General features: G+C 45.8%; 1 protein-coding gene across 1 annotated transcript in view; it reads right to left on the bottom strand.

Annotated features, from left to right (window-relative positions):
* CTNNBL1 (catenin beta like 1) overlaps positions 1–25943 on the bottom strand; it is a 108747-nt gene that overhangs the window by 54424 nt on the left and 28380 nt on the right. The window contains exons 5-11 of the mRNA XM_030532901.1: positions 25418–25515; positions 22177–22270; positions 19223–19314; positions 13401–13473; positions 13102–13160; positions 11756–11904; positions 474–655 (exon numbers count right to left, since the gene is read on the bottom strand). Coding sequence (XP_030388761.1) covers positions 474–655; positions 11756–11904; positions 13102–13160; positions 13401–13473; positions 19223–19314; positions 22177–22270; positions 25418–25515 — 747 coding nt within the window. The remainder of the gene's footprint in view (positions 1–473; positions 656–11755; positions 11905–13101; positions 13161–13400; positions 13474–19222; positions 19315–22176; positions 22271–25417; positions 25516–25943) is intronic.

Raw genomic sequence — 25943 nt, 5'->3', positions numbered from 1 at the left:
TACTGCAGAGAAGCATTCTGTAATGCAGAGTCTCCCAGAGGAAAAAAGGAAACAAAGAGAAGAACTTTAGCTGTTACTAGTTTATTTCTGCAAAGCCTGATGTTCATTGAGTCACACTTCAATGCTCAGAGCCCTGAAAACACTGCTTTTGAGGTGACATTTGTAGTTGCCTCATTACTCTTTTCAAAAGAGTTTTGCATCAAAGAGACAGATCTTCGAACAGCAGACACATGTACACATATACAATAACTTATTAACAGCCACACGGGAAATGGAACTACTATGAGCTGCCGGTACTGAAATATGCAAAGCAGCTGTGTGCACAGCTAATGCTGCACCAAGGTGACTGCACAGGCTGTCATGCATTTTATGCTGCGGAGGAGTAATGAAAGGGCTGGTGCTCTATTCTTTTCAGAAATTTACTTTCCCCTTCCACCATGCACTGTAACAGGACAGATCTGGCTGAGTCCTACCTTCATGTTCCTTTTCAGTTGTTCCGATTTTTTTTATCTTCTTTGGAGACTTCATGAAGAGTGGGAAGATAGTCCTCAGACCCAGGATGTCAACAAACTTGTGACAGTTGTCTGTGCCCTCGGGTCCAATCATGGCATGGTCCAGTACCTTCAGAGCACTGTTGCGAGAGATCTTTTTTTCTCTGTGAAAAGAAAATACCCGTGTTCAGGATTGGAGTGATGCACAGAGCTATGGAGTAAAGCTTCATTTATAGAAGTTTGAAGAGACTGTGTGAAAAGGCAAAAATTAATATTGCAAAACCAAGTGAGAAGAGTCTATATACAAATTCCTCTAAGTGTCTTGTTTTGCGATAAGCAGAAGTGTTAGCTCCCTGAATCTCTCCCCTTCAAATCAACAACGAGGGCAAAACAGCCTTCATGCTCTTCTGCTACAACAAGAGCAGTCTACCTTCAGATTGTCTTACACACAAAGCGCATGGTGTGCAGCACGCGGAACCAGGTACTCTTACACCATAAGGACCAGGATTCAAATTTAATGTGAGGTCAGCTGAGAGGACATGAGTAGAGTAACCTCTGTTGGGTTCCTGCTGGACAAGAGTCCACATCACGAAACCAAGGAAGGGTTCCTGATGACGTTAATAAAACCACCACTAAACCTGCTACATTCAGAGGCAAATGGAAAAGGGACCTCTTTGTGCAGGCTTTCCCACATCAGTATGCTTGTTTTCACAGCCCCATCTGCAGGGGCAAAGGGGGCAATTACCCAGGAGCCCCCGGCTGCTGCCAGCAGCACAGCAGCACTAAGGCAGGCTTCCTGCCCGTCCTCGCTCCGTGCCGCTCCCAGAATCGGCAGGACAGCCCCGTGGCCCCTGGGGAGGAGGAGTTTTTATGCACTGCCCCCGCCCCGAGCACTGATTCCGCAGCTCCCATTGGCCAGGAACTTCAGTGAATGGGAGCTGCGGGGGCACGTGGAGACCTCCTGGGCTCCCCACCTAGGATCTGCTGCCAGAGGGATGTGCCGGTCTCTTTCAGGAGCCACTCGAGGTAAGCACTGATCCCCAGACTCCCTCCTGCACCCCAACACCGCCTGCCCCATCCCAGAACCCACACCCAAACTCCTTCCCAGGACCCACACCACACACCCAATCTCCTTCCTGGAGCCTGCACCCCACACCGCAAAACCCTGCCCCAGCCTCGTGAAAGTGAGTGAGGGTGGGGGAGAGCGAGCAATGGAGGGAGGGGGAATGGAGTGAGCAGAGGCGGGGCCTCAAAGAAGGGGTGGGGGCTCAGTGAAGGGGCAGGGCAAGTGCCTTTGGGTTTGCATGATTAGACAGTTGGCAACTCTACCGGGCGGGCATGGAAATGCCCTGGCTGTGCCAGAACAGCGAACCCAGCAGCGCAGCCTGCAGCTAGCTTGACACCAGCCAGCACAGGTGCAGTACTGCCCAAATGTCAAGTGGACCGTGGACACAGCTTGTGCATGCATGGGGACCCACTGACTGGTCTGCCCCGGGGCCTAGAATTGCTGTCGGCGGGCCTGCCCATTCATCTGAAAAGACTATTGACCTGTTTCTTGGTGGCAGGGAAGAAAGAGAGAAAGAAACTGATTAACTATAGGGAGGCTCTCAGATATGCTAGAGATGAGGACCATAGGAATACCGGGAGAGACAGATGTACCACAACTGCACTTATAGGGTATTGAAAAATAAACTGCCTTGCACAAATTGACCCCAAAAAATAACAGAACTGTTAAATATATTTTCTATGCAGAGTAATATTTAATAAGAGTCCAGTCCTCAAAGTGTTATGCTAGGCACCTTAGACTGTCTCCACAAGGTTATAAACCGGCCTCTCTCTCAGCAATGAAGGAGGCTTGAAAACTCTGAACACGTGCTGCACTCATCTGAGCTGGGAATCTGGCTCTTGCTAGGATGAGATTTAAAAATTTTATTACGATGTTTAAAAAAAAGCGAACGGTACAGAGTTTAAGCAAAGCAAAGTAGTTTCTGGTTATCAGGGAATAAGGTACAAGATTATAAAAGGCATGTTTCGGTGCCTGCATCTAGTATGTTCTGTTCATGCTAATCACCATGGAAACAGTTCAGAGCAGGAGCCATAACTTGGGAGAAACTTCTGTTTCTTGGGGTACCACACAGACCAAGTCAGCATTTAAATAATTAAACTTGAAGTTTCCCCCACAAGAGGTAGTGGAATCAATAATGGTTACCTTTCCATAAAGCAACTTTTGTGGCTAAAGCTGAATTAAGAGTCTTTACCACATATGCCAAGTTCCCAGTTTGGCCTTTCTATGACAACAGTTAACAACATCAATAGCAATGAACACACTACATCTGTTCCTGTTGGGGTGATGTCAAACGTAGCAGAGAAAACTCAGTCCCCTGAAATCATGTCTTGGAGGGAAGCAGAGGGATTTTCAGCTATTTGGTTTTAACAGGAATTTGTAATTTTAATGTTTGCAATTCACATTGTAGGCAGGTACCTCAGAAGTAGTATTTTAAATTCTATGCATCTCACATCAGCAACATGATTGACCACAACAGATTTGAGACATTTAACAAAATCTGTGAAACATGAACTGCGAAAGGAGCCACGGAAACGTTTAGCTAGCAGACCAAGTGGAACAGACAAACACATGCAGAGACAACACAACCGGAAGAACAAAAGAATGCACACAGCCCCTTCCAGCCCATGCTACAGAACACTGAGAGGCTGGCAAGAATGCACACTCAGGGCCCAGGTCTGCATTCCCATCATACTCCAAACCACAATGAAACCTGACAATGCAGGATCAAGCCCTTAACTGGTAAAATTTTCACTGCTCTTAACAGGCACATACAAACAGAGCAGACCACTAGTCCATCTAGTACAGTGGTCCCCAACATGGTGCCCATCATCAACAGGTGTCGCCGCTGAAAATCAGAGGCATTTCAGTGGAGACACCTCTTGAGGTTGCCACTTCTCAGTGGCATTTATAGACTCAGACTCGTAGACTTTAGGGTCAGAAGGGACTAATATGATCATCTAGTCTGACCTCCAGCACAAAGCAGGCCATAGAACCCTACCCATCCACTTCTATAACAAACCCCATACCTATGTCTGAGTTATTGAAGTCCTCAAATTGTGGTTTGAAGACCTCAAGCTGCAGAGAATCCACCAGCAAGTGACCCATGCCCCACGCTGCAGAGGAAGGCGAAAAACCTCCAGGGCCTCTGCCAATCTGCCCCGGGAGGAAAATTCCTTCCCGACCCCAAATATGGCAATCAGCTAAACCCTGAGCATTTCAGTGAATGCTTGTCCGTCGGCCACAGTCCTCGGTGGCTCGCCATCCGGCGCCTGCCAGACGAAAAGGGTTGAAGACCACTGATCTAGTATATTATCCTCTCTCTGACAGCAGCCAGGATCAGATGCTTCAGAGAAAGGTGCAAGAAACCCCATAGTGGATAATTACAGAATAGTATGTCTACAGTGGAAGCTTCTTCCTAACCTCTGCGAATTAGTGGTTCTTATACCTGAAGCATGAAAGTATATAATAGCCTAACTAAAAAAAGTTACCCTGCCTAGTGTAACTGTGGATGTTTTCAATACCCATTAAATGTCCTTTTTTTATATATTCTGCTAAGATCTTGGCCTTACTCATGCTAGTTATGCATTAAATTAAAAAAATAAGTAAATTGAGATCTGGGGGTTCAATCTTTTCCCTGCCCTATCTGTTACCTGCACACCTTTCCCACTTTAAACTCTCCCTTGCACTCTGGGTCAAAGTAACAAAAAGCTAAAAAATAAAGTCTTTTTTTGGCTGACTAGCCTAAAACATTTTCAGAGGGAAGTAATTGCCTATTGATCAGCATTTAGGAAGGTTGCACAGAACTATCTCTGGAATATTCATTGGATTTAAGTTCAGGCTTTAGAGATCAATAGCTGTTTGACTGGACTGTCTAGGGTTGATTTTATTTGAAATATTTATTCTACTAGAGGGCAAGTAGTTTATCTTAGTCTCATCTGGGTTTATTGAAGTATCTTTTAGCTGAGCACTAATTCAAACACAAGCAGGTGTGCAGCCCACCAAATAGAGAGTGAGCTCAGTTTAAAAGAAGGACTAACGCACTACAATGCAGAGTCTCCCCATTGCACATAGCACCCTGTGGTTTATTCCTTTGTTGCTGTTCAACATAAGAGAAGTATCCTTTGTAAAGTCTATTTCTTTAAAAGGATAGTTGCCAAGGTTTTCCAGACCCCACATCAGCATAAATGTAAAGCCAATTATTATAAACCCTGTCTCTATACATCATCTTGTCTCTTATAAGCAGGGTTTTCTAAAGTCATTCAGTCCATCCCAATCCATCGCATCCCAGTCAAACATCTCTCCCATTACATTACGCAGAGGTCAGAGTACACGCTGTGCAGAGAAGACACTCCCTCGCCCTCTGAGCTGTAGTGTTATTTTTAATGGCAGCACTTACTGTCAGAGTAACAATCAACCTCCTGTGCACACCGCTTAAGGACAAAGGCAATGTATGCATCTACCTGGGCCACTGCATGTGCTTTACATTCTCCTTTCTAAAAGGTTTTCATGCTTCAAATTTGTATTTTCCTCGTATACATCAAGAGAAATAAATAATTATAGTTTTTATAAAGGGAAATCATGCATCACCATTCTACTAGAATTCTTTGGCGGGGGCCGGGGAGGGTCAAGCAGCATGTGGACAAGGAGGATCCAGTGAGACTGTTGTATATTAGTCACTTTGAGAATCATAGAACTGGAAGGGACCGAGAGGTCATCTAGTCCAGTCCCCTGCTACTCAAGGCAGGACTAAGAATTATCTAGATCACTCCTGACGGGTGTTTGTCTAACCTGCTCTTAAAAATCTCCAATGATGGAGACTCCACAACCTCCCAAGGCAATTTATTCCAGTGCTTAACTATCCTGTTAATAAGTTAGTAAGTTTTTCCTAACGTCCAACCTAAAGCTCCCTTGCTGCAATTTAAGCCCATTGCTTCTTGTCCTATCCTCAGCGGTTAAGAAACAGTACAGCATGCTTGATGGACTAATGGACAGAGCCTGCAAGGCAAACGCTGGGTAAAATGTCTATGCTTAATGAAAAAAGATACAGCAAGAAGACTAATTCGGAGCTTTGAAGGGATCATTGGGAACACCAGGACTAGTAAACAGAAGAGACTGTTAAGAGCCATGAAAGATGCACCTTGAAAGAACTACAGACAAGCTCTGTGGAGCATCTGCATGTGCACAGCATTTGTCACAGTTTGTGCCTTGTACTGCTCACATACCCTTGTTTGTACTGCAGAGTCAGAGGCTTTTGCACAGGTTAAGCAAAGCCACAGTGAATTTCTTCAGAATAGAAATATCTGTTGTTCAAGCAATGGAAATCTCTGTGCACCCTCTTTGCTGCATTTGTCTGTGTGTGCATGCCTGCACCTTCAGTTAATAATCAAGACAGATTCACTTTATTCTTGCTACACAACAGAGATCCCTCTCAATATGTCCCTTGAGAACACGGTGGTCGCTTCTCTTCCAAGCCCTAACAGAGTTTTACAGCAAAAGTAATAAGCCTCGTGTCAATGTTTTCAAGGAAGCTGACAACACAATTCTGGTTTTCTCTCTTTGTTGCCTTTTTAAGAGACCTGAACCTTCTTTGGCTCAAGGCAGCGCCTGAGATTCCACACTGCATAAAGTGCTTCCTGGCCTGCAGAAACCTGAACTGTGCTGGAAGAAAGACTAATTGAATGTGACATTTCTAAACCTTCTGTGGTGGCCACCATCTTGCTGATAAATTCTCATTCGTGAGAGGCAGCCCACACCATAAACAAGGCTCCATGCCTGGGCACAAGGTGCATCCTCAAGCAATTCTATCTCCTCTGGGTCTCACCTTGTCTCAGAACTCTCGTCTGTCTCTACTGCCCACAATTTCGGTCACGCTCAATCCTCTATTCTCCTGCTTCTTCCATAATTGTTTTTTGCAAATCTGTTTATCCCCACCTCTGCAATATCAGCCATCTGCCCCTCTGCTGAAGTGCTCATCCAGGCCTCTATCTCCTCCTGATCTGACTGGTGCAACTCCCATCTCAATGACCCCCCATGCCCCAAATACAGATCACAGACTTCAAGAGCAGAATACTGCCACCCATCTTCCCACACATACAAAGGGCGATGCCCACCGCAGGCCTCTCTTTGAATACCACTGCTGGCTCCCCATTAATTCAGGGCTCAGTTCAAAACTGCCATCATTACTGAAACAGTTGCCTCATGTGCATTGACTATTTCTTGTTTGCTCCCTCCTCTCATCAGCTACTCTTGCCACTGTCAGCACAAGAACTTTCTCTGCAGTTCTTGCCATATGGAATAGCCTTCCTGTGTCACTCTGCTTTGATTCGCCAGGCCTTTTATCTGTAACTTTAACTATATTAACCCTGTGCAACATTTCAGCATCCATTTAGTTAAACAGAATAAAGATGTATCATATAGAGGCCCAGTATATAAAGTCTGAAAATCAATTTCAGCTCTCCTTTAATAAGAACATTTGCTCAGTTTTTATTGAATGTGTCACTTAAAAATACATTAACTGAAGACACTCAGCACTGACTATGGTTTGCTATTTAATGGGAGAGTAGATGAAGGCTGTGCGTAGTCCCCAAGGGAAGTGAGAGAATAAGTTCACACAAGGTGCAAGTTTCCTTTGCTGGTAGATATATAGTCTTAAATCTCAGCATAAGTAACCCAGATCTGTTTTCATTCCTTTGTCATCCATGGGAATCTCTTGGGGCACTTTATCTGCTAAGCTAACCATTCAGCTGAAGGACACCACACTGTCTGGCAGCTCTGGATAGATGATCTCACTAATGGAGCAGTTACACCAGTGATACACACCTGCTAACGTGCACTAGACAAAGAATGGAACATGCGCCTAGGAAATAGCCAGGAGTCAAGCCACAGAACATTCCTACCTAGCTCTCCTCTCTCCCACACCAGGTGAACGAAACATGTTAGAACAACTTGGGACTTGTTAGACCTTGGGCAGGTGTAAAGGGAGGGGGAATACATACACTTAACATTTCTTAAACTTCTTCAAACTTAAGCTAAAAAACGCCCCCTGGAAAAACAAAAAAAACAACAACAACAACAAAGGAACCAGCTCCAGGAATATAAAGAGCATGCAGTCAGAAGTCCAGCAACAGAGTAGGGGCAAGCCAGTTAATTGCACCCAATGCAGCATGTATGATTACCTGCCCTATGGGCAGATGGCGTACATGTGTGTTTGGTGCAAGGTGCTCCTGGCCCTCAGAGACCGTGTATGGGCTTTGGAGACCAGGGTGGCTGAACTGGAGGAGCATTTCAGAGAATGCTACCATAATATATGGAGCTATACCTTTCTCACAGAACCAGAAGGGACACTGAACGGTCATCGAGTCCAGCCCTCTGCCTTCACTAGCAGGATCAAGTACTGATTTTGCCCCAGATCCCTAAATGGCCCCCTCAACGACTGGACTCACAACCCTGGAATTAGCAGGCCAGTGCTCAAACCAGTGAGCTATCCCACCCCAGGGGAACCGTATGGTGACTTGCCTGCCTGGTGCGAAAGTTGCAGATCTCTTGGATGATAAGGCCATTATGGAGAAGCTAAATGAACTCTCTGCATTGGTCTTCATGCTTGAGGATGTGAGGGAGATTCCCAAACCTGACCCATTCCTTTTAGTGACAAATCTGAGGAACTGTTTCAGAGTGAGGTATCATTAGAGGAGATTTTGGAACAAATTGATAAACTAAACAGTAGTAAGTCACCAGGACCAGGTGGTTTTCACCTAAGAGTTCTGAAGGAACTCAAATGTGAAATTGCAGGACTACTAACTGTAGTCTGTAACCTATCATTTAAATCAGCTTCTGTACCAAATGACTGGAGGATAGCTAACATGACACCACTTTTTAAAAAGGGCTCCAGAGGTGACCCCGGCAATTACAGGCCACTAAACCTGACTTCAGTGCCAGGCAAACTGGTTGAAACTTAGTAAAGAACAAAATTGTCAGACACATAGATGAACATAATTTGTTGAGGAATAGTCAAAATGGTTTTTGTAAAGGGAAATCATGCCTCACCAATCTACTAGAATTCTCTGAGGGGGTCAACAAGTATGTGGACTATGGGGATCCAGTGGATATAGTGTACAGTAACTCATCGCTTACTGTTGTAGTTATGTTCCTGAAAAATGCTACTTTAAGCAAAACAATGTTAAGCGAATCCAATTTCCCCATAAGAATTATTGTAAATGGGGGGGTTTGGTTCCAGGGAAATATTTTTCTCCAGACAAAAGACTACTACACACATATATGCACAGTATAAGTTTTAAACAAACAATTTAATACTCTACACAGCAATGATGATTGTGAAGCTTGGTTGAGGTGGTGGAATCAGAGGGTGGAAGGCGGGGGGGGAGTGGGAATATTTCCCAGGGAATGCCTTACTGCTAAATGATGAACTAGCACTTGGCTCAGCCCTCAAGGGTTAACATGTTGTTAATGTAGCCTCACACTCTACACAGCAGCACGAATGGAGGGAGCGGAGACAGCATGGCAGAGAGAAACAGACACACACCTTGTGTGTGAGAGATGTGCATTGCCCCTTTAAGTACGCTGACCCCACTTTAAATACACTGCCTTTTTAAGTAGATCAGCAAGTTGAGACAGCAGCTGCTGACAGCAAGCTTCCTCCGTCCTGAGCCCTATCATGTCCCTACTCCCCCCTGCGTGTGTCATCAGCATGGACGCTTGTCCTCCAGAATGGTGGTTGAAACATGAAGGGACCATATGAATCTTCAGCGCATCTGACACATAAATACCTTGCAACGCCAGCTACAAAAGTGCCATGCAAATGCCTGTTCTCACTTTCAGGTGACATTGTAAACAAGAAGAGGGCAGCATTATCTCCTGCAAATGTAAACAAACTTGTATGTCTGAGCGACTGGCTAAACAAGAAGCAGGACTGAGTGGACTTACAGACTCTAAAGTTTTACATTGCATTAAAAAACAATTTTTTTCTTTACATAATTCTATGTTTGTAAGTTCAACTTTCATGATAAAGAGATTGCACTGCAGTACTTGTATTAGGTGAACTGAAAAATATTTTTGGTTTTTTACAGTGCAAATATTTGCAATCAATAATAAATAAAGTGAGCACTATATACTGTAAAATATTTAAATAAACGATATTCTATTATTGTTTAAGCACATGATTAATCACAATTAATTTTTTTAATCGCTTGACAGCCCTGAAAAAAAAACCCATACCAAAAAGGTGTTAAGAAACATGCATTAGAAATGGGAATCAAAGGACACGTCCGCAGCACAGAAAGAGTGAACTGAGTATGTTCAAGTTCTTTCATATCCTTTAAGAGAGAAGGAATTATTTTACTGTTAGTGAGAGGGTCGGACTCCCAGCCCATAGAAAGTGGAACAGAACAGACAGCACAGATGACAGCAATAAAAGCTCCCACTCGGTGCCTTTAACCTTGACCGACAGGAACCACTTTTAGTGAGCAGTGAGTAATTCGCTCTCCAGGCCCAGCTAGTCACTGCTCCCTCTGAAACGTGCAACAAGCAGACAAATCAATGCCACATGTGATGGTGGTTTGGGGATGTGAACATCTGTCTAGAAGGAATCAGGCAGAACAACAATTCCTGTTGCCCAGTCAAACAGCCAGACGACAATGACTTCTGGCTGCTGCTGACCTGCACTGGATTTGAATAGTTCAAGGCTCTGTCCCACAAGCAATCCAGTCCCCTTTATCATCGACTAATGTGCAATCCAGAGCCCAGCTCAAGCTTCGATAAGTCCCACTTTTCCTCTTTCACCACTTCGGGTGAGGAGCCATATTTCCAAAACTGCAACTCCTTTCTGAGACTGCAGCAACACCACAGATGTTGATGGCAGTTTAATTGTGCTTTGCCCTTCATTGCTCCTTTATGACCACTAAAAAAAGAAAAAAGTCTCAAGGGAAAAATTTTCCCCTCGTCATAACATTCCAGCTAGGATCCTGGTGAAGAAGATGGTAAACATCGCAGTCCAAACAAGGGAAAAAAATCCATTAAAAATTCAAATGGTAATTCCCACCCACATGGCACAAGTACTCCAGATATTTAGTTCCGCAAGACTAGCTTAGCCACTTAGTATTAGAAACAACCTAGAGGCAGAGGGAGGCTTCCCCCTTGTCCTTGGCTTTGGAGCTTTTCTTTAATTAGCCTTAAGAAAACACAGCCTTCCTATCTGAACAATCCAGGTTTCTGGATATTTATTCAGCTCCCCATTGCTGCACATTACCCAGCCATACACTGCAGGAATACATCATTTCTCATTGGCATTTGCTAGCAGCCTCCACAGGCAGCTCAGCACACCAGGCAGAACTGGACAGAGAGCCTACTCAACATGCAATTGTGAGGCTTGGGCAGAGCCCAAGTCAAGTCAGAGCAGATATGCTTCACCAGCAAAGAGGGGAGTAGGAGGACTGGAGAGTTACGGTGTGACACAAAACGTGCATGGATAGGAAATGCATATTTATATTCATTTCCCAAAAGCAGTTTCACCTCAGCTTTCACAAAAACACCCTTACCAACCTGGTCAATCAATGTTGCGAGGATAACATCTGGATACAAAGAAAAGCACTCTGTTCAGAGGCCCCCACAACCTGTAGTCTGTTTTTGTTGGAGTCCAAATTCTTAGTGGGTTAGCGGATTGACCTATAGTCTTCTTTCACCTGGTTTTCCAGGACAGAATTATACTTGCATCTTCCAGCAGCTACTTTATCTCAGTAATGCCTCACTAGGGGAAGTTTCACCCAAAAAAATAAATTAAAAAAAAAAATCACTCTTTTTGCATAAAATTCAGAACTGGGATTGTTACATAGAACTATCAGGGACGGAGCATTATATCAGTGAGATATTCAGATGTGAGAGAGGGGACTGGATGGAGAAACAAGCACATTAAGAATCTCTGGCTAGATCAAAGGGGAGTATTGCGTTGGGACAAGGGGGTATCACCCAAATAGGAATGTGTCCTCCAGACTAGTACCTGGATGGATTACAGGTGCATTTAGCAACCAGATGGCAGGGAGACACCACCCAATTTGTTTCACTAGTGGTTGTACTTATTGACGCTGCTGGACAGAAGAAACAGAGCATGAGGACAGAGGTGTCCGGACGCAAGGTGCATATGTTGTTCTGGTTAAGTGTGAATGAGATCAAGTAGTCAGATATGTACCTGAGCATGAGGTTCATCAGCTGTAGCCCCTCCCCCTTCAGGAAGCGATCTCGGTTGGAGCTCAGCATAAGACAGGAACAGAGAGAGTCAAACAGGTTCTCCATCATTTCCTGCTCCTCAGCCGTGCTTGGATTGTGTCGTTTAAACACCTGCATGCCAAAGGGGGCAAAAAAAATGTAAGCCCTTACTTGGCTGCATATGAACACTGACATCAAACACAAATTAACATCAAACACAAATTTCGCAGGGCAAAGCTTCAGAGTTTAACTTGTAAATTACAATTTTGCATAAGCCTGCAACTGTGATGGTAGCAACCACCCTCTCGATGCATTACCCCCCATATCTCTGAGCCTCTCTCATTCCATTTGGCATGACTGACTGTTATTGCCATGGCCCAAAATGGCTGCTAGCAAATGGGATGTAATCAAAAGCACAACAAGAGGGTGTGCTGGAAAAATGGAAACAGGTTGGTTACCTGACCTACAGTGCCGTGAGGATACAGCTGATTACCAGAGGCACAACTGCTGCTGACTGTGTGCTCAGATGACCTCTTCTTTATACTAACGAAATCTATGATCACTTCAAATAGCCAACCTACCAACACCCCACTAGCATCCCTCAATAGTCACTTATGCCATTCCTGACCTCCTCCCAACCAGCCTCTGCCCAACAATTCCACATAATTGTTAGTTTTTCCTATGATTTTTTTTTCTTCTGCACCCCAAAGACAAGGCCTCCCCTGTTGTCACTAGTCTTTACTCCTGTTTTTTTGCTTAATTTCTTCCTCAACCCTTCTCTGTATGCAAGCCTCAACGACTATGATACAGCTGAAGAGTCCTTGATAGTGAACACCAGAAGCAGTTGTTGAGTAAACAAATATAAGCCTGACCCTAGACTTTACCCACACACGTCACCATCACTTCAGCGAACAAGTAGTAGTTAAGGATACAAAGCTGAGTAAACCCCCTTAAAAGGGCAAATAGGCAATGCAGTCTAGTGCACTGAGCAGAGGATGCCAGGAGTACCCGAGTTCTAATCCTCACTTTACCTCCAAGTCTTGATGTAGCTTTAGGTGAACCATTAACTTCTGTTGTGCCTCAGTACTCACATCTCTAAAATGGGGACAACCCCCACCTGTCTTGGAGGGTGAGCTCCCAGTGGAAGTTACTAAAGTACTATGAAAGTGCTGAAGAGTGAGCATTATAATGCAACAATGTATACAAGCTGCCAAGACAGAACAATACCGAGCATCTGTTCCACTCCTGCTACTATTTTTGCTCATCACTATTTTCAGCCCCAATCAGTGAGTCTCTCAATGGCAGACCAGAAGCATATGAATTACTCACAGACAACTGCTGAAGCAGCACATCGATCCCATCCAGCTCCCCCAGCAATTCCCTGTTGTCTAGAGGGGGAAAAAAAGAGAGGAAAAAATGAAGCTAACTGTCAGATTTTACAGCCGTCTAACACGGATACATCAGCAACCAAAATCAATACAGCTTGACAGAGTACAAAAGCTGCAGAGAGAGAGAGAGAGAGAGAGAGCGAGAGCAAGGGGAAGCCAGAGGCAGAAGAGTGCTGTCATGATCTGAAACAAGCCTGGATCCTATCCTAACAGAATATCAATACCAGAGCTGCATCTCACCATCATTATTCTGGAGCAGAATGGCCAGCACCTCACTGCAGTACAGCTTGTTGGCATCAAAAGGCATCTTTGCCTGTTGGAAAAAACAAGGATGAGAAACCCCTCAGGGGCACTACTCTGGGTGTTTATTTTGATTTAGAGAACATGCTAAGCAGATCACGCAACACATGAGCAACGCTTAACACAAAACACAAACAGCAATAATCTTATAGTCTGAATCAGTGCCAAGAAAAAAATTAATTCTTCTCACTGATTTAAAAACAAACCAAAACAAACCAAACAAACAAACTCTGATCCCTGCCAACATCCTCAGAGGCAAAAGCTTGTGTAAGGAAGTATGCCTGGCAGTGGGCTTGGAAAGTCTACAAACATGGCCTGCCACTGGGCACATACAGGAAGAAATGTGTTATGACAGATTTACCATACCCACTTACAGAAATTAAGATTATACATAGGTCTGTACACACGTATCCTCATCCCAGTGTGAACAACCTATACTCACCTCACCAGGAACTGAATTAGGGTCAACGAATCGCAGTAAAGCTACCCAGTGGCAAACACTGACCTCACACACCCGGACGAAGGACTGAGATGCATCAAGCAGGGCAGCATGCAAGACTCTGGCATTGCCCCGGCCCAGACTGTATCAGGGCTTGGGGCTCAATCCCACACCTTGCACGAACACTGCAGTCACTCAGATCTGATGAAAGTGAACAGCCTGGAACTCTTTTCCTTGGAAGAAAGGCAAGACCCTTGGACTGGGATCACGAATCGTGCTCAACCCCCCAGTTTTACCTACCGAGCAGTTTCATTGGAGGGAACAGTTACAGACTGGCCAGTAACAGTTCAGAAGCACTAATGTGGGCCAGTTCACTAAAGGCATTTACAAAACAGGAAGCTTCCTTTAGGGTTTTTGCTTTCCACTGCCTGCCATTAATCTTCCCTTGTACACAGAGAAAAAAGTAGTACCACAAAAAGGGTTAGGTTTAAAATAGTGTTTGTCACCAGCCACACACTGCCTGCCACACACGGCTACCTGCAGCTTCATTAAGGGAGCAGTCACCACGCAAGGTGTTGTCTGCACCAATCATCTCAGTCTGTTGCCACATCAGAGAGAACAAGAGACTAATATCTGGTGCCAATAACGAGCAGTAGGACGCACCAAGGGGCACCAATGTACTGTTTCCACTAAGCCTTTTCCCCAGAAAGATCCCAAAGCACTCTACAGACTGCAGCTCTTCATACCAATCGTCTGCCAGCTCTGGAGATGGAGCATGGCAGCCAGTATGGGCCATCTGTAAGAGGAATCAATGAAATCAGGGCATTCTCACTCCCTGGTGAGACAGGCCCTAGTAAATAACAGTCTGTGTCTGACCCACGCTCCTGGGTGATACACACACACTACACAATAGCAATCCAATACAATTTTTATGAGGAAGTAAATATAACTTCTGCCCTTGAGGGCATTTTGGTGGCCAGAATGCAAATAACCAAGTTAGAAATCAGTCAGGAAACCAGAGTTCACATATCTTTACTTTTGTGAAAGAGCCAGGTCTCTTTAGAGATCTCTGGCCAGAGCCTTTGTCCAACATCTCCTCCTGAGGATGGGACCTCCCGCAGCAGAGCCCTTATCACATGTTGAGGCATTGGCCTAACACTCTTCTCCTGGAACCAGCACTATCTACTAACTCACCAACACCACATCTTGGGAAAAACAAGATTCTGCTTGCAGGTGCTGACTGGATGAAGACTTCCTCTGCTTATCCCAGCCCACGACGTGGTTCTGGACCAGCACGTCTGTTTGCATGCAAAGGGATAACGCACTTGGCTCAAAAGAAGCCTGAATGAGTTCGGGGAATAAATCAGCAGGATGCTCTCGAGGACTGTGATGCAACTGAACAGACTGAGGGCTCGCTCACTGACACACAGAAAAGGGAACCAAAGCCCACACAAAGCAAGGAAAGTATTTCCCATTCAACACTGAAGCAATAGGATGGGGCAGGCGTGTGTCTGCGGGGGCAGAAACGTTCAAATCAGCCAAGTATTGCCAAAAGCAAAGGTCACTGAATGAAATTTCATTAGTGTGCACCTTCCCCCAATGAAAGCTGTAAACAAAAGCAAACATTGCCTGACCGCATTGCACTTATGCCCCGCAGAAATTAAAACATGTCAGAATGAAGACAATGCCTGCCTTCAGCACCAGGCTTGCCAGCCTGTCAGCGGTCACGTCTGGCTGCATTAACCAGGGGAATCCAAGTGGTGATTATTTTGCTTTCCTAAGTTTCTAAGTCTTTCAGCTGTCAGAGTAATTACATAGCAGAGAGGAGGTCTGCATTTAGTACATACCTGCCTGGAATATAATTAGCTTTACTTTTTTTTGTTTTTAGCCAAAAGAAACAATTATGTTACCACCTGTAGTCAGAAATTATAGGTTACTTCTGCTAACGACTACGTAAGGGACACAGAGGAACATTTGCAGACTTATGCAACTGGTGGAATATATTTTGTGGTTCAGTTGCCTTTTGACTACTAAGGTGTTCTGGGGTGGAGGGGAGAGAGGAGGAGGTTCTCCACTGCTAGAGGTGCTAATTATTGACCACCACAAAGGCAAGGACTTGACCACTAGCACATCCTCAGCATATGAATAGGACTGTTAACTTACTGGCTGCAGCAGCATCCCCAGAGCCCCCTTTTTAAGGGAGACTCACCTGCTACTTCATACAGGATGTTTTCATGCATTCGCCATTGTTTTCAATAGACTCTTCAAGGTTAACAACATCTCAGCATTCTCCTTGTGGGCATCCAAACACTGAACCCTTCTTAAACTTACCCCAGCCCAAGGTGGGTCTTGGCCAAACACTCCTTGGCATGCAAAGGATTAAGTACTTGGCTCTTCCTTTGATGAATTTATTTCTCCTTCCTACCCCCTACTGGTTTTTTTTTGCAGAAGCAGCCAACAAGGCTGCCTTTTCTCTACTTGTCCACCAGCATTACCAGGAGGAACGTGCGTGACTCAGAAGACAAGTGCTTGCTAGTGCATAAGGGCAGCAGAGAACATTAACATGTGGTACCAATGGTCTGGGCTCATTTATTGGCAACACAAACACACAGACCCTTCTGATTCAGAGAACATTCCCCACCTCATCCTAATAGTTGCACACAAGGGAGTGTGGAGTCTTAACAAGTGAAAATTACTAACATAGGCCCCGATCCTGCAATTGAGGACACCAGGGTGGACTACACCACCCACGCAGAGCCCTGTTGGCAGAAGGGTTGATCTACATGGTTCTCATTGCAGGATCAGGGCCATATTTACCAAACAGAACACACAAGAAACAAACACAAAAGCAAAGTCTCAGAAAACACAAATTATTACAGACACTCTACCAGCCTGAGGGTACGTCTACACTCCGGGATTATTCCGATTTTACATAAACCGGTTTTATAAAACAGATTGTATAAAGTCGAGTGCACGTGGCCACACTAAGCACATTAATTCGGCGGTGTGCGTCCATGGTCAGAGGCTAGCGTCGATTTCCGGAGCGTTGCACTGTGGGTAGCTATTCTGTAGCTATCCCATAGTTCCCGCAGTCTCCCCCGCCCCTTAGAATTCTGGGTTGAGATCCCAGTGCCTGATGGGGCAAAAATCATTGTCGCGGGTGGTTCTGGGTAAATGTCGTCACTCATTCCTTCCTCCGGGAAAACAACGGCAGACAATCATTTCACACCCTTTTTCCCTGGATTGCCCTGGCAGATGCCATAGCACGGCAACCATGGAGCCCGTTGAGCTTTTTTTTTTTTTCTTTTTACTGTCACCGTATGTGTACTGGATGCCGCTAACAGAGGCGTTACTGCAGCACTACACAGCAGCATTCGTTTGCTTTTGCATGATAGCAGAGATGGTTATCAGTCGTTCTGTATCGTCTGCTGCTATCATGGGTGCCCCTGGCTGAGGTCGGCCGGGGTGCAAAGGCAAAACTGGGAATGACTCCCCAAGTCAATCCCTCCTTTATGGTTTCTAAAAATAGACTCAGTACTGCCTAGAATATGGGGCAAGCGTGCTAGAGAACCAGTGTATCAGAGAGCACAGCTGCTCTGTGTCAGATCCTGCAGAAATGATGAGCTACATGCCATTCACGGGGGGTGCCCCTGCAAAAACCCCACCCATTGCTTCCCTCCTCCCCCAACCTTCCTGGGCTACCCTTGCAGGGTCCCCCCATTTGTGTGATGAAGTTATAAAGAAAGCAGGAATAACAAACAGTGACTTGTTAGTGAGATAAAATGAGGGGGAGGCAGCCTCCTGGTGCTATGACAGTCCAGGCAGGACATTAAGCGGTGCGGGGGAGAGGAGCCCAGCATCCCGCTGCTATGATAGTCCAGGCAGTACAGAATCTTTTCTTTACACATGAAAGGGAGGGAGCTGATGGAGCTCAGCCCCCAGTTGCTATGATGAGGACGGTTACCAGCCGTTCTGTAACATCTACTGGGAATGACCAGGAATCATTCCTATTTTTACCCAGGCGCCCCCAGCCGACCTCACCTGAGGCCAGCCAGGAGCACTCACGGGCTGATGGCGACGACGGATAGCAGTCATATTGTACCATCTGCCACCAGGGAGGGGAGAGGAGCGGATACTGCTCTTCACTGCTGCAGCATCACACCTACCACCAGCATTCAGTAGACATAGGGTGACACTGAAAAAAGTCAGGAAACGATTTCTTTCCCTTTTCTTTCACGTGGGTGGGGGGGAGGGAGTAAATTTTTTTCCCTTTTCTTTCATGTGTGGGGGAGTGAGGGAGTAAATTGACGAGCTATACCCTGAACCACACCGGACAATGTGTTTGAACCTACAGGTACTGGGAACTCAGCCAAGAATGCAAATAGTTTTCGGAGACTGCTGTGGACTGTGGGATAACTGGAGTCCTCAGTACCCCCTCCCTCCCTCCATGAGCGTCCATTTGATTCTTTGGCTTTCCGTTACACTTGTCACGCAGCACTGTGTAGCCTGGAGATTTTTTTCAAAAGCTTCGGCATTTCGTCTTCTGTAACGGAGCTCTGATAGAACAGATTTGTATCCCCATACAGCGATCAGATCCAGTATCTCCCATACAGCCCACGCTGGAGCTCTTTTTGGATTTGGGACTGCATCGCCACCCGTGCTGATCAGAGCTCCAAGCTGGGCAAACAGGAAATGTAATTCAAAAGTTTGCGGGGCTTTTCCTGTTTACCAGGCCACTGCATCTGAGTTCAGATTGCTGTCCAGAGCAGTCACAGTGGTGCACTGTAGGAAATCCCCTGGAGGCCAATACCATCGATTTGCGGCCACATTAACCCTAATCCGATATGGTAATACCGACTTTAGCGCTACTCCTCTCGTTGGGGAGGAGTACAGAAACCGATATAAAGGGTCTCGTAGTTTGGACGGGTGCACCGTTAAATCGGTTTAACACTGCTAAAATCGGTTTAAACGCGTAGTGTAGACCAGGCCTGAGACTCAAATTGGAACACTTGCCCACAGACTCCCTAAGCCCTATGCACAGGTGCTAGCATACAAAAGCACCGATTTTTGGTGCTCCACAAAAAAATTCAAGAGGCACATTTTCCAGGCTGGAAGAGGGAAGGCTTGAAATCTATTGCCCTCACAGGTGTTGGGAGTGGAAGGGAAGGAGAAATTGAAGGGACTGTGAAATCTGCATTAAATGGAAGAGTGACTACTAGCCCTGGGCCTTTGGTATTTATGCCAGACACCACCTCAGGTGCAGCAGTTTCCAGGTCACTGGCTTGTTGCTTATTATTGAAGGATGAAAGGGGAATAAACTCACCTTCAGTCTCTTGAGCAACCATTGCACGAGGCCCTGCTGCGCAGCTTCTGTACACATTTCTGGCCGGAACTCCGCCATGTTCTCAACAATTGCTGACAAAAGAGATACAGATCACAGCCTGAGTCCATTGTGTTTCCATGTGTGCTCCAGTCCCCTCCCAAACAGAGGCACCTCTCCCAGCTCCACACTGCTCAGTCAGTTTTAATGTCCTTCCAAGGGCTGCAGTTCTTGTTTCAAAGTTAGAGGTCTTATTTATGCTACACTAGGTATAGGGCACTGTCTCAATTTCCTCATTTCCATGGTGATCCATCTCCAGACTGTGTGTTACCAGCTCCTGCAGTGGGAGTCTGAAGAAGCTGTGAACTACCTTTCCCTCATCCATAGTCAGAGTTCCTGCACCATCCCATGCAGCAACTCCCGCTGGGAAAGGCTGAATTACAAACATTAGTTCCCACAGAGTGATGTGAACAAAACAAAGATTCCTACTTCCAGCCTCACATTCCTCCAGCTCTCAGGAAGGATGCAGAGCCAGAGAAATGATAGCTTTAAATGAGTACCAAAAGTCCGACAGCACAGCTTTGAGTGTCCCGCAGGTCAAATTTGAACTGGCCACAGAAGTGTGCGTGTAAAGACAATGAAATGGAGCCCACCTAATGGATTACTCTAAAGAAAAAGATTTTTCAGAGAACAGCCTCTCATTCGCTTTAAGTACTGTGCTTACAGAGAAACAATAATGAACATTTAAAATAAGCAAATGCTGTACCTCAGTTGTTAACAAATTGTGGCCCCCCCAAGACATACGTGGATGGTCACAAGGTACTAACACTCCCTGTTTTCATTTGCATGAAGAGACAAACAAAAATATCTATTTATTTTCCTAATATGATTTGTTAAGAAGCCATTGCTGTGGTTGCCAAAAGAGTCACGTAGTATCCTAAGAGGGGAAGGTGATGACAGAATAGAAGCATTCTGCAAAACAGTCGCCACATTGTGCAAAAGTTTGAGGGCCCCTAAAGTAATGTTGTTACAGCAGTGGTTCTCAGCCAGGAGACGTGGACCCTGGAGGTACTCGGAGGTCTTCCGTGGGTACATCAACTCATCTACATATTTGCCTAGTTTTGCAACAGGCTACAGAAACAGAGATGTGCACAGATCCACATGCAATCCGCGAAACGCAAACCTGGTCAGCAGAGATCCACAGATATGCAGAGCTGTATACATAGAAAGCACTAGCCAAGTAAGTACAAACTAAAATTTCATACAGATAATGATTTGTTTATACTGCTCTCTCTATTAGTGGTTTTCAAATTGCAGGTCGCAACCCAGTACTGGGTCGCGGAATGTAAGGCACTGGGTCATGGCGGTGCTGGTCAGCATTACTGACCAGGCCATTAGAAGTCCTATTTGCGGTGCTGCCCAGCTAAGACAGGCTAGTCCCTACCTGTTCTGACGCCGCACTGCGCTCTGGAAGCGGCCAGCAGGTCTGGCTCCTAGGCGGGGCGACCATGGAGCTCTGTGTGCTGCCCTCACCCCGAGCACCAGCTATGGAGCGGGGGGGGGGGCAGTGCCCACGGGTAAGAGCCGCGCAGAGCCACTTGTGTGCCTCTGCCTAGGAGCTGGACCTATGCTGGCCACTTTCGTGGCATAGCATGGTCTGAGAATAGGCAGGAAGCCTGCCTTAGCATCCCTGCCGTGCCGCAGATCAGGAGCTGCCCTAGGTAAGCCTGCACCCCAATCCCCTGCCCCAGCCCTGAGCCCCCTAAAAACCCACAGCACCTTCCTGCACCCCAAACCCCTCATCCCCAGCCCCACCCCAGAGCCTGCACCCTGAGCCCAGAGCCCTGACCCCCTCCCACAGCCCAACCCTCTGCTCCAGCCCAGATCCCCCTCCTATACCCTGAACCCCTCATTCCCAGCCCCACCCTGCAGCCCTCACCCCCACACTCCAACCTTCTGCTCCAGCCCTGAGCCCCTCCCACACCCCAAACTCTTCATCATCAGTTCCGCTGGGTCACAGGCATCAATTTTCTTCAACTGGGTCACCAGAAAAAAAGTTTGAAAACCGCTGCTACATACTATACACTGAAATGTAAGTACAATATCTATATTCCAATTGATTTATTTTAGAATGATATGGTAAAAATGAGAAAGTCATTTTTCAGTAATAGTGGCTGTGACACTTCTGTATTTTTATGTCTGATTTTGTAAGCAAGTAGGTTTTAAGTGAGGTGAAGCTTGGGGGTACGTAAGACAAATCAGTCTCCTGAAAGGGGTACAGTTGTCTGGAAGGGCTGAGAGCCGCTGTGTTATAGGGTATATTTCCTGGGCTCTAGATCAGGGGTTCTCAGAACAATTTTTTTGGTGGCCTAAGGGCCTGAAACCCGAAGTCTGCTGAGCACACATACTGGCCCCATGTGTCTGCTGAGGTGCCTCCTGGAGCCCCCCGGGAGGCTGCGTGATGCAGGCTGCTGATCCCCTAATGGTGGTGCCAGCAAACACCAAGGCAGCCAGGAGGAACCGCTGGGTGCTGCAAGGAGGGGCCACTGCTTTGCCCTCCTTTCCACATCTCCGCCCAGGAGGCTGCTGGGCCGCAGAAAAATCTGCATTTGAGAAACACTGCTCTAGATGGTAACAAATTAATGGCACATTTATTCCTAAGAAACACAGCTGTGATAAGTGAAGATACTCTTTTGGCAGAGCACAGAAAAATACAGTTAATACTTTAATACATGAAGAGGAGGAAGCCTCTTAAAGTAATACAGCTTCCTGTAATGAAGTTACCCGTTGAACAGATTTATGCTTTATTACATGAAAGCTAAATGAAAACAGTATTACACGAAATTCACGCAAGGCCTTTTCTGCCCCCTGTGGTAGTTCACAACAGGGACAGACTACATACACCCGCCCCTCTGTTGACTGTATCAAAAAGATACTGTACTGTAATATCCCCTTACCAAGCGTGTTATGGACTCCGTCAGCCTCTTCTTTTACACCTTCATCTAGGCGCTCTAAATTCTGGACCAGCAAGGCCACAACCTGGCCATCAACCTACGGCATTGAGGCCACATGGAGAAAAGAGGATTGAGGTGGAGATGGGAGAGAAAGGAGGGGGGGGGGGAAATCAATAAGCACAACAAAAACACTCCAGAAAGCATGCCTCTGATCAGGAGACATGAACAATCGTGCTCTGAAACCTCAGAGCTAGCAAAGGATACACAAAGTAAATTCACCACTTCATTTTTCTTAATTAGACAATTTTTGTGTCAGATAAAACAAACATCTGGAGGAAAAATATGAACCTTTTCACAGTCTGTTATTTCCTAAATCACCCTGATTGACTTATAATCTCCCTGAATTTCAAAGTGCGAGACACATGAGCTGCCTGTCAGCTATAAAAGCAGCTCCCCTAGTTTCAACTGCTTGTTGATGGTTTATCTGCATTTTGTCCTTGGCTGTCAGAAAGCAGCTGAAACAATGCCTGTGAAGGCAGCATCACAAGGTAAGGGGTCAGCAATCACACAGAGGGAAGTCTTAGTTCTAGGTGCAGAAAGACCGGTTTAAAAAAGGATGGGTTTGGCTTCCATTATATGTGACATCACGTAGCCACCCTGGCCAGAGCCAACTGTAAATGATTAAAAATGAATTTGACTTTTATGGCAGTTTGGGGGAAGCCTTGGACGGCGTTCACTTGGGCACTGCTTTGCCTAGGATTGAAAGGTATGATGTAAGCTCACCTTACCTAGCTTATTCTAATGCCTGCTAATGCTCCATCACAACAAGGTGAGTCGTACTTATGCAGGGGCTGAGGTGGCTGAGTTAAAGCCCAGGCTCTGTGCACCATGCAGGAAGACACCCCCTGCCCCAGAGAGCTTACATATGTCAACACATCGGTACATTTCAGCATGCAACACCCATGTTAAGATCTCCACTCCCCATACATGGAGATGAAATGACATGTTCCAGGTCACAGAGCAAGTCAATAGCGGAAACGGAAATCCAGATTTTGAAGTTTGTGGATCCCAGCATTACTTTAGTCCTGCTACTAGCTAAAGTCTAACGTGACAATCCTCAGTTTTAAACAGGAGAGTGGAAATTGCAAGCACAGTGTCTCCCCAATCACGAATACCATTTGCTAACTGAGGTTTTCTATAAGCTCAAAGAGTGAAGTAACAGCAGGGTTTAGCTTGCTGTAGTAGGTAATGCAACAATCTCTAAACAGGCCTCCCAGGATGATGCCCACATCCTTAAAATAAAGGAGCCATCTAGATTCTAGAAGCAGATAGCTTGGGTTTTCTCATGACATGGCTGACCTGGTTCTTTCAAGTGAACAATCAAACCTGGCTATTGTGGGCTGATGACAAGAAACACACAGAAAGAGCTTTTGTTGAATGTACTGCTTTCAGTGCATTGTATAGAAAGGACCCTCCCTATCAGCTCCTCTCTTCCATTTCATTCATCCAGCAACCCTTCTATGAAGGGACAGTAATTAAAAACAGCCCAGAGGCCAGCCAGAGGAACTCAACTCAGGGCCACTGTAATTAACCTGTGGAAGGCAACATTACAGCGACTAGGCAAGAGGGATTGTAGGAGAAAGAATACAGCTGTCTTCTCACTCTGCTCCTCTAAGAAACCATAATCCCTAGCTCCTTAATCTCAACATAATAGTTAGAGACCAGGCCAGAGTCTAGATGTTTCACAAACACAGCAATTCACTTGGAGAAACTGCCTGAAAGGAGAATGGACTCCATCTCTTGCATACCATTACAAATAGTTCTAATGGCTTCCCTTCCCTGCAATGTACTCCTGCTCACACTGGGAGCTTTCACCTTCTACTACAATGCTGTGAAAAAGGATATCCTGCCCAAACAGGAGGAAAAGAGGGTATCCCACCAACATAGCAGATGAGAGGCACTCGGTACTGTTAACTAAACAGAGTTCCTTCACGAGGAAAAGGAAGACGTCAGTAGTAGTGCCTTTTCAACTGGTACAGGACACAACATGCAGTTGTTTTCTCTGTGGAATAAGAGATAATTAAATTCTCTTCCACGCTCAGAATAAGTATGTGGCAGGACGAGTTTGTTGGATTATACATAAAGAATTTTGAGCATTTTCCTTGGTAGGATCATGCCGTTGTTAGTTGGCTTGAAGCAGGCAATATTGGGTGAACATCTATGGGCTGCATTATGTAGGAGGTCAGACTAGATGATCAAAATGGCCCTTCTGCGCTTTAAAAAAAAAAAAGGAATAAAAATCTCTGAACCAACTATGTCAGATTTCAATTTTCCCAGTATGAGTAGATCAGAGAACTGCCTTGCTTTGCAAAGGAAGCACAAGAGCAGGTATCAAGATCCTATTTAATTCAATATGACACTGTGCTGCTGTCACAGAACTGCCATCATTCTCCTGCTATAACAATACATGAAGCACAGTAAGATACGACACAGAGAAATATGTCATCCCCACACAAAGCTAATTAAAAACAAGCCCTTCCTTCCAAAAATCAGGTGGTCTGGTGATGCAGAGGAGGAACTTGCCCCAAGAATTCATTCATATCAGAATAGAAACCCGTCATGGCTGTATTCACAGTATCTCAAGCCATTCAAAAGAAAATGGATTATTCAAACAGACTAGGAGCAACACAGTTCTGCCCCACACTGAGAACCACAGGCTAAGTTCCCTCTAAGCTGCACGGCTACATAGCAGGCTATCAAGGGCCGTGCAGGTGGGGAAAGCCTGCTTCCCCTGGCCCCGGCCCCAGCCCCAGAGCTGCCTCGGCCAGGGAAAGGCACCTGTCCCCTGGCCCTGGAGCTACCGCAGCCAGAAAGGGCTGAGAGGAGTTCTCTCTCCCTGCTGCAGCCCGAGGGAAGCCTGCAGCCCAAACCCTTCATCCTGAGCCCCACCCTAGAGCCCAAGAACCCAGACAGAGCCCTCATCCACCCTGCAGCCCAACTCTCTCCCCAGCACTGAGCTTCCTCCCACACTCCGAACCCCTCAGCCCCACCCCCACCATACATCACCTCCATATTGGTGCACATAACAAAATTCATTCCGCACATGGGTGTAAAATATTAGAGGGAGCATTGATGCCACAGGTATAAAAAAATCCTTTTCTAAAAAGATCTAAAAACACATCCTTCCCCTCTATAAGGTGGCCACTGATCAGCCTAATCTGGAGATACTGAAATTGCTACTTACTAGAGCATCAATGAGGACTTCAGCTCCGTCTTCACTCTCATGGAGCGTGTCTATGTCCGTCAGTTCTTGAAGCAGATCCACCACGGCTATGGACACATGTGGGAGATGTTAAGGATAACCAAAGTCATAATCAAGACCTCATTTATCTTCATACTTTGCACAACATGAGCGTGATTGCTCACCGACTGCCGAGACTGGAACAGCAAGGAGCGTGTGACGAGCAGAGCAGAGCAGAGCGACAGAGGAAGACCAAGCATAAGTGCGGGCACTGCTTTAGCAGCCCTTGTTTTCATAAGCACTAAAACTAACTGATTTTAGTAATTGGGAGTAATCCTGCAATATGATCATCTATTTGCTGTATTTGGCAATTTCACTGTTCCCCAGTGCCATCTGCTTTTTGTCATTTTTAAACCAATTAAATACTCCAGAGCTGGTGCAACTGGTTACCAGCCATTTTACATTGTAGCAATTGTTAAACCTCTAGTTAGGAGCACAGAAAAATGTAGCAACTTGATTTGTGTGCATT

This window comes from Gopherus evgoodei, chromosome 14 (assembly GCF_007399415.2).
Source record: "Gopherus evgoodei ecotype Sinaloan lineage chromosome 14, rGopEvg1_v1.p, whole genome shotgun sequence".
Taxonomy (NCBI): Eukaryota; Metazoa; Chordata; order Testudines; family Testudinidae; genus Gopherus; species Gopherus evgoodei.
The sequence above is the reverse complement of the archived record's forward strand: the minus strand, read 5'-3'. Positions and strand labels throughout refer to the sequence as shown.